The sequence below is a fragment of the Alosa pseudoharengus genome, unplaced genomic scaffold (genome assembly GCF_046254945.1).
Source record: "Alosa pseudoharengus isolate Yale_2024_CS ecotype anadromous, Long Island Sound unplaced genomic scaffold, YU_APseudo_1.1 YU_APseudo_1.1_scf_40, whole genome shotgun sequence".
Taxonomy (NCBI): domain Eukaryota; kingdom Metazoa; phylum Chordata; class Actinopteri; order Clupeiformes; family Clupeidae; genus Alosa; species Alosa pseudoharengus.
The window spans coordinates 276,226-286,119 of NW_027468775.1; the positions used below are offsets into that span (position 1 = coordinate 276,226).

The following is a 9,894-nucleotide window of genomic DNA, read 5'->3' on the forward strand; positions in this document are numbered from 1 at the left end:
GATGAGGTATTAAATTTTCGAACCACTAACTATGATGTTTTCCATTTGTGTTAAGTGCAGGCCTATCTCCTAAAATTTGCGTGAATTTATTTATATTATATTATTTATTTGTGCGAGTAGGACCTGAGCGATATGTCAGTGTGCGTTCGCGGTAAAAACTTTTAGCACCCCCTCAAACTCTATGCTCAAACTGGATATACGGCTGGCTTACTGCCTAAACTTTTGCCAAAAGTTCGCTACCATTGACGATGTCATGGGAAATTTAATTTTTTCGGACATTTGGTTAGAGGACTCGAGATTCAAAGACTGGCTTAGGCTAGTTGGCAACAGCCAAGAGGCTTATTCCCACGTCTGTAAAAAGACAATAAATGCCCCTGGATGGGAGTGAATGCCGTCAGGTCACATATGGAGTCTACCAGAGCCGTTTTTCTACCGCTCTGGAGTCTACTAGCCTGCAAACAAGAATGGGCGGACGTAATCAGAGGTGGCAGAGTCGACTGCCTGGCTCATCGGCCACGTAGGGCTACTGTCTCCACATAAATATGCGTCATTAAAGCTATCAGTAAGTCTATGCTACCAGCTGTCATTGTCATCCAAAAAAGTAATCATTTGCGACATCGCGTTTTCAATGACACAGGCTGTAAGAGCAGCAGACATAGCCTAAACTAGGCCTAGCCTACATACAGTATCACAATAAACCATTTTCAAATTAAAAGTCCCCATAAAGGCAGAAGGCATTTTCATTCAAACAAATATATAATAAAATGAAAGGGGAAAAAAACAGAATTTAACATGTAAACATATGCACATGTTATAAGGGGTTATTTGCAATGAGCTACCCCTGCCTTGACTACAGAATAGAGGTTACAGGCCTGATAGGCCTGACAGTGTTGCTTTGTTTAGGCTATAAGATAAGGTTTAGGCTATAAGATTTAACATTTTCTACCCTCAGTAAATGTCATGTTAAGGTTAGTTTAACAGGTGTTACCTTTACATTATTCAAAGCTTGCTCAGGAGCTATAGGGTTACTCCCTTGATGTAGTATGTGATGAGATCAAAGTCCCAATAGACTTGCTTAAAATTAGTTGAATATAAGAACCTGTGTAGGTTTGTATAGGCTGTATAATAATATGCTATCAATATATTATAATATAATATATTTTAAGTCAAATTGTCAATTAGTTTCCACAAAATTCCCCAGAAGTCACCATTTAAGGGGTTATTTTTCAAAAATTTCATCACAGGGAGCATGCAGGCCCAAAAGTATTTTATCACATGGGGCCCATATTCTCCAGGAGCACCCAATTAATAATTGGTATTTTTGTAAAATGTGACAGCCTATTTTTGAATGTGATACCTTGACTGGCAAATTATATGAGACAGCAAGGGTGTGTGTGTGTGTGTACTGCGTATGGTCGTGGGTCTTTTTAGAAGAAAGTCCAGTATACCTTTTCTTATTTTTATTTGTCATTTTGTCTTGATTGAGAGAGAATGATAGTGAAAGAAAGAGTGTGGTGCTGGAGAAGTGGTGTGTGCTCTTCCTACACATAACAATGAAATAACTTTTTATCTTAGGTTAGGATTAAATAACAAATAATTGGGTATAGGCCAGTGTTTTTATTGAAGCAAAAAAGGAACAAAGTATACAGTAACTGTAATAAGATACTTGATTTGAATTGTAAGCATTGCTACACTTTCTTACTCAGAAAGTTAAGTAACAAAAATGACAGTAATCTGTTACTTTATAATTAGTAAACACTGAATTTCGAAAGGTTGCCGCTAGTTGCAGCTCGAAGTCGTGTTGGTATTAAACAATATTGTGAAGGTATTAAAAAAGGTATTAAAAGGTATTAAATTCAACTTAAGAATTTCTGGATATACCCTGTTAATAGGAAGACTAATAAGGCTACAATAGCTTTTGGCCACGTTATATTCAAATTTGACTAAACTCAGAGGCCTACTCAATGCTAGACAGTTTTATTATACAGTCTCTGCTACAGTAGGTTTCTATGGAAGTTGCAAGAATACACGTAGTTCTATTAAATGCTGTTAAATAATTAAATAGCCTTCCGACAGGTTGAAGCGGAGCTTTGCTACCAACGTTATCGGGTAGTTTCAGTGAATGAATGCTCATACCACCACTTAAGTGAATTGGCTACACAGGTGGTTAAGAGTAGAGTTTTACCAAACTTCCCAAACTTTTCCACGACAAGGCCCCCCAAATACCACTAGGTTCTGGCCAAGGACCCCCTTGATGTGTTACTAAACCCATCAACAATACTACAGCAAATGTAAAAATACATTAAGCTAATCCTAATAATTATTTTAGCCACAAGCACTTCGCGATGGAGCATACCGTGTGTAAAAATTGCATTTGGGGCTTTCTGCTATATGAGAGCTATCACTCTACTATTATTCTCAATTATTATCATGGAAAATATAATGTTCAGATATGCGACAAATTATTATAATGGCATTGTATTTTTCAAATGTATTTATTTGTTGCTTTTATTTTTCCATCCAACTTGCTGAGGCCCCTCTGGCACCCCCTCGCGGCCCCCAAGGGGGCCCTGGCCCCCACTTTGAAAACCACTGGTCTAAGTGAATAGATTACGTGAAAAAAGCAAGATAGCGTAAGAGCAGCTACACACGCTACAAACAGTCGCTACAACAATCCCACAATAGGCATTTCAGCTCCCACAACAGTGCCAGCTTTCCTTACCAGCCTTTGCAGTCGCCCAGCATCCCTCAGCATAGAAGAGGACGCTGACAACAACAGACTGGTAAAACATCCAGAGGAGCTTGCTGCAGACATTAAAGGACCACAGCCTCAGGAAGTGCATCCTGCTCTGCTCTCTGTTGTAGAGTGCTTCAGTGTTGACTGACCTGTCCAGTTTATTGTCCAGGTCTATCCCCAGATACTTGTAAATGTTTACCACCTCCACATTGACCCCCTCGATGGGGACTGGCAGCAGAGCGGGCTTAGACCTACGGAAATCCACCACCATCTTGTGTTGAGTTGTAGGTGGTTGAGTTTGCACCATTGCACAGAGTCCTCCTCCAGGCTCCTGTACTCCTCCTCCTGCCCATCCCTGATGCACCCCACAATTGCAGTATTGTCTAAAAACTTCTGCATGTGGTATGACTCTGTATTGTAGCAAAAGTGAGACGTGTACACAGGGTGAGCAGGACTGTGGAGCTCCGGTGCTGCTGATCATTGTCACATTACAGTACCCCCTTAAGCCCCCATGTTCATGCCCCCAGAGTGTAGCATAACTGAGTAAAGTGTCTGTGTTTTAATCAAATTAAAAAATAGTGTCCTGCGTCCTCTCTGACTTTTGTCAACATTACTCCATACCACTCAATGCTTGGCTAAAAGAAAAACATGACATCACCATGAATTTATTTGGAGAAAACATGTAGCCTGCATGTTTTTTGACAGAAATTACCTTTTTTGAGTGCATGTGGCTGTGCTTCTACAAACATGTTGTCTTTTTTTGGTGAGCAAAGGTGCTGATCATCTCCATTTCTTTGCTTAGAGCCCATGTTCCACATTAATCATAGGCTAACACAAATCGTAGGCTCATTTAGGACACCACTAGGCAATTAATGCATTACTTATGTTGTAATGAAAAATGAAATAAGTGAATTGCAGACAACATGAACCACAGATTCTTCATTTAAACCAGAAGGACACTCAGAGGCAGGCTTCAGCCAAGTTTCCCTTTCACTATCATGTTAAGAAAATACTTTGAGTTCCTCCCTGTTGGATCATCTCCAAACTTGATTTTTTTTCCCTTGGCTTATGCTTCTCCAACAGGTTCGGTGAACTTTTTTTATAATATTGTATAAGACTGACAATGGCAACAGAATCGTTATAACCCATGTCCTGAAATTGAATTGATGTGTAACTTTAAAAAGGAAAAACAGAGGAACAGAAATATTTCAGATTAAGAATATTTCTGTCTCACTGACTTGTGTCAACATTTCCCCATACCACTCACTGCTTGACTAAAAGAAAAACATATGCCGAACATGGACATAAACTTAAAAGCTCTTTTGTGTGATACATGTGATGTCTGTGTGATGAGTAGGCTACTTCGCGAGTAGTTCAGCAAAGAATGGGTTAATTTGGACGCACTCTCTTTTTTGCCGTGCGCTTTCTCACTTTCTCCACTGTGTAAGACTAAATTAATTTGCGCTGTGAATGCTAAGCTTAATTTGCCAGGCTATAGGCTAAATAAAAATCGCTACTCGGACGTAAAGCAGAATATTGAAAGAAGCGTGCACCAAGGCCACAGTAGCCTGTGAACCTCCGATTTTCAAAGGGGCATCACAGCCAATGCAGGGGGCAATTCTTCTCTTCAATTTCCCTTCCAAATTACTTTTTATTGTCTGAAGACATTGATCGCAAGAATCTAACATTCTAAGCAACAGCAAAGCAAAGCAACTTCACTTTCATTTTTAGGGTACTACAAATGTCTGCAGCAACTAACCAAAGTGCAGTCGGTTCTCTCCCCATGGTTTTGGAAATCACACACACTTGCTGCATCTGGAGGCCCACGCATAATAAGGCCTACTATGACTATCACTCTACACGCCCCCTGTTGCACGTCACGTTTTAATTTGCTAGCTGATCCTGCCTCCTGCCTCCCCAAAATGCCGGATCATGTGAGCAAATCAGCAGGCCGGCACATTTTCAACTAGTTTTCAGACACACGATGCTGCAAAAAGATGTCTCCTCTTCCCGCAAATTTTGCATGATCTCTGTGTGAAAAGGGCTATACAGGCACAGTTGAAGTGATCTCACTAAGATGTAAATGTGCCCACATGAAACCCCTGCAACTGCCCCGACGTTATGCTTTCTATCAGTCCATTTAGCGATACCATGACCAGGTACGGCATATTCAATATTCCTTTTGTTATTTCATCATACATACACAGGATACAATACATCGCCACTCTTTTTACATATACATTATGGAAAACATCTCATTTTACTGTACCAGTCCGTATCTGTACACAATGTCCAGGTTTTAACACAAACTCCAGTCCCATTGTTCTAAAACTGAACATGAACTAAACTATTGGGTGGTGGGGTAAAGGTGTGGCCAGACCTCTCCCTTCCAACATCACTGGACCGTTACTCAGACTGAGCCTCTCAAATCTAAATTGCCAAAAGTATCATCAGTGTAGACGTTATGGGGGTGGTGGAGCACTGAGCACATTTCAGCCATCTTATTTTTTTTATTGAGATATGCCTTTTATTTTCACAGGTGATAAAGTGTTTTATCTAGAACTGTCAAATGTTTCACATGGGCCTGAAGTCATTAGGGACGATTCCTCAGAAAACATTTTTCTGGACCAAGAGGATTTGGATTCTGTAGACAATGCTGACTGGAGGACAGACATGAGAGGACTGTCTGATAATATGGCTGAGTATGAAGATTTAGATTTACTTTCTCATACATTCATTAAAAAAAGGTTTTATGTACAGTTGCACCCAGAATTATTGGTGGATGAAAATCTAAATAGATTGGCTTGTCTTCCATTGTGCTTCTTTGTTGTGGGTGATATGAAGGCTGATGTTTCCGATGGCAGCTCTTTATTTGACAAACATTTAATGCTTATATCCTAATATCTGAACATGTCTTTGTTCATTGAGGAATTCTGACTGTTGTTATTTGTATTGTATGTGGTTTGTCTTGTATGTGTCTGTCTTTTACTATGTTTTGTGTTGTGTTATGGAGTGTTTATTGTGTCCTGAATAAAGTATTGATGATGATGATCTCCTTTCTTAAAGGTTGGACATTTCAGCTGGTGAAACTCAGTGTATGTATTACAGACCAACAAACTGCTGTAAATCCTGTGAAGATGTTGAAGACACCTCACACTGGATTCTGATGGAACCCTCTGTTTCCATGGAGACAGGAGTCCCAGTGTATAAACACAGCTCTCCACCAGGAAGTTTTGAGTGCACAGTGTCTGGTTTGCGCTGGGTGTGTGCGGTTGAAGTCTCTCTACAGTATCACTTTAGTGACCCCCATGTATTCAGAGCAGAGCTTGCCATGTTGCAGTATGAGCCAATTGGTCCCTTGATGGACATCAAAGTGCTCTCAGGTGAACTGTTGGAGGCTCATCTGCCCCATTTTGCCTGTCTGGAAGGTTCAGACTCCTCTCTTAGAGAGGCTGTGAGAGTTCTGCATGGGGTCAACAGCAGTGTGACTCTAGAGAAATGTGAGCTGACCCGCTTCCACGGAAAGCTCCTCAAGCCCTCCTTCTCACTGACAGAAGTCTTGGTGAAATTTGGAATCCCAATGAAAGCCCATCTGGATGTGTTAATTTACCGCACCAGAGTGACGCCCCTGGTTCTACTCACATACGTTGTGCCACGGGATGCTTCCATGATTCAGGCCGTTGAAAAGGATTTGGTGAGGACCCAAAATGCAAAGGAGATCATAACACATCGACCAGACATGCCCATTTGGATGAACACAAAGTTTAGCCTAAAGGCATCCCCCTGTGATGCTAAGATCTCCCCATCGGAGATCACCCTAAAATACATCAGACCTCCTGACTTATTTCGGGTGGTCGTTGACAATGCAGAGGACTCCTTTGATTTGGAGATACTCAGTGATGGCAAGTCCATATGGAAAGCGACATTGGAACGTTTTGAATATGGTGAGACTGGAGAAATGGCACGCAGTCATGAAATGCCGTCAGGAGCATCCAGACATTCCCGAGATGTGATACCCAGAGAAGCGGCTTATACAAGAAGAACTGCCAGGGTTGATGAGGAAGAAGGGAAAATGGCCTCCATGTCAAACAAAGGTATGTCACTCAGCACAACCTTTTTAACCACTGATTGTGTATTTATAATAAAAAATAAGTTTTTGTTTGTTTGTTTTACCTTATTTAATCGTGTTGAAGCAAGCCTGAGTAGAGACACTGGCATCAAAAGACGTTTTAAAACCTTGAGCCTCGATGATCTCTTCCTAGATCGACTGTCCTGTATTCGTCTTGATCTCATCGAGAGGACATCAGAAGGCGTACTGAAAGGTCTGCTGTTAAGACTTGAATCCCATCAGCCTCCTGTGTTGAACAGTATTGAAAAAGAAGTCATCCAGCAGAGGACCAGTGTGCTGCAGGACCAGGTGACCTCCCTCATCGACATGATTATGAAAAAGGGGGACAAAGCGTGTGGCATCATGCTCTCCCTCCTTAAAGAACTAGATAATTACCTTTATCAAGACCTTATCAAGAAAGCACAGAACCTTTCTGAACGCGTGTAGGAAGAGACCCTCCCATACTGTCGGTGGAACGTTTGTGTGGTGCATGTGGTGAGGACTGTGAAATTAGAAAAGAGTTGAATGGTCATGTCATCATCATTGTAAGGGAAGAGGACTGATGCACATCATGCATGTGTGAACCAATGTGGTAGAGCCTTCCTTTCTTCCTGTAAGCTCTGCCCACTGATCTATAAAGAAGTGTATAGAGAGAGAGAGAGAGAGAGAGTGGGTGTAAATGTGTGTATGTTTGTGTGTGTGTGTGTGTGTGTGGGGGTGTTATTGGTGGTTCCCATGCACAAGTGGCAACATGACAACATGAACTGACAACATGAACTGTGTGTGCAAGAAGTGTTCTTTATAGATCAGTAAGCTCAAGGCAATCCAATCTTTTCTCTTCTATTGTCCCTTGTTAGTGGAATGCGCTACCAGTTCCTACCAGAGCAGGGGCTTCCCTCTCTATTATTCAAAAAACCTCCTGAAGACACAACCCTTCCAAGAGTATCTCCTCTCTTAGTACTGCTAACAGCTGAACATGCTTTATCTAGCTCTTACCATTACCCTGTCTTGACCAAGCCCGGAGTGGCTAATTGGGAGCTTCGGGAGGATTCCCGATGGGCCGTTAACATTTTGGGTCGGTCTGAATATTGTGAGTTTAAATATGTTGTTTCTGAAGTTCATTTTCTGCAGCCTTGCGGCACTTCAGCAGCCTAGGCTGTGCGGTCGCAGCCCCTTACTCGCAGTTTTTTTATTTCCCAAATATTAACAAAGTGTCACTCACAAAAACTGTTCGGAAGTCACAACTATATTTGCAATGTCACTACATTTCCGGTGGCACAGCCCTGACGAACACTCATGTGTAATAGGCTAATAATTATTCATTTTACTGTAAAGTAATAACCCCAGATCTCAAAAGCCTTTGAAAGTAAAATGTCGTTCAAATGTGAGTTTGGTCCTCCTCACATGGATCTACAGAAACTATAGATCCATGTGAGGATCTACTGATCTACAGAGGAGCATTCAAATTTGGCATCACAGTGTGCAGTGGGCTTGTCACTGTTGTGTGGTAGCCTAGAAGCTATCTTGCCTAGAGTAGGCTACACTATGTGCAGAAATAAAATGGCCTGGAATTGGTGAGTATTCAAGTAATATTTTTTAATGAAATTATTCCACTCCGATGCATAGGTAGCTACCAGTCTACCAAAGTTCTCGTGCAAGAACAATACAAAAGTCAAACTAGTAACTGATCATTACATGATTCCATTGCCAGCAACAGGGTGATCATTAATATACCTTTTTTTTATCTCAGGGGAGGCTATTCCTATATTAACTCCTATCCTGTAAAGATGCATCCCATCACCCCACTTACCTGTCTCTCTTACAAATAGTGCAGAGGGCTTGTCACTGTTGTGTGGTAGCCTAGAAGCTATCTTGTCTAGGGTAGACTAGGTTCTTCTACAGATATTGTAGAAGTAGGCATGTGATGTACTTAAATGACCCCCACCCCCAAGGGCTGCTGGAACTTGTAGTTTCCCAGTAAAATTGAGTGTCCCACTCCGGCCCTGATATTGACTATCCCTCTTCTCCATCCCTTGACTTCGCTTGAACTGTTATTCTATTCTGTACAGTAGTACTTAATGCTGCACTAACAATATCCTACAGTAGTATCACTGTAACTTTTGTACATGAAAGCTGGCGGAATTTAACGAGGGAAAAGTCCTTTAACTTCCACAATGTTGCATGGCATGGTATTTGGTCTGCATGGATATCTACGCATCAGAATGATCTACTTTCGAGATGTCTTCAACATTACATTTTGCGTGTCCTCTTGCTGCAGATCAGACATCCCACCGATAATTCAGTCGCAGTGGTGGTGAAGGCAATCATTCGTCCAAGCATTTAATTAATTATTAAATTTATCTGTTTTACTCCACAACTTTTTTTGGGAGTTTGACACCATCGCTTGCTTGTTCACTCAAGCCACAGCAGAGTTCAAGGGACGTAAGGATGTGACATAGCCTATGGCGCTTTCAAATAAACATGTTTTTTTTGCACATTTTACACGCCATAGGCTACAGGCTACATATTTTCACAAGTTAATATCGGAAGGATCTATTAACACTGTTGTAAAAATATTTTAATCTAATCATATTAATTTTTTTTAATTAATATTTTATTGATTTCTATTTTTAAACAAAGCCAGGGAGCCAACAGAGAGTGGTTAAAGGGCCTCATGCGGCCCGCAGGTTGCCGACCTCTGTCCTGGTGGCACTCTACCTTTTGTACCTTTTGTACCTTAATGTACTTGAACTGTACCTGTACTGTAGCTTTACTGTAGCTTGATTGTTGTAAGTCGCTTTGAATAAAAGCGTCAGCTAAGTGACTAAATGTTATAAACAATGTGACCACGCCTTTCTGGTAGTGTTTGTCTGTGGTGAAAACCTCGGTTTTTCTTATGACTGCCCTTCAGTTTGTTGTAAAGGCGCCCCCTGCAGGTGAGCGAGGAGGCTGCATCATATCATAACTTCACTGTACAGATATACAGTATACATTACAATATGACAGCTCAGAAAGAGATCAAAAAATGGATATACATTTAATGTAGTAG

At 41.1% G+C, this 9,894-nt stretch overlaps 1 protein-coding gene across 1 annotated transcript in view; it reads left to right on the forward strand.

Moving 5' to 3' along the window:
* Positions 1–9,894, forward strand: part of LOC143103433 (uncharacterized) — a 29,053-nt gene extending 19,159 nt beyond the window's left edge. The window contains exons 7-9 of the mRNA XM_076267213.1: positions 5,277–5,439; positions 5,804–6,831; positions 7,000–9,894. Coding sequence (XP_076123328.1) covers positions 5,277–5,439; positions 5,804–6,831; positions 7,000–7,292 — 1,484 coding nt within the window. The 3' untranslated portion in view covers positions 7,293–9,894. The remainder of the gene's footprint in view (positions 1–5,276; positions 5,440–5,803; positions 6,832–6,999) is intronic.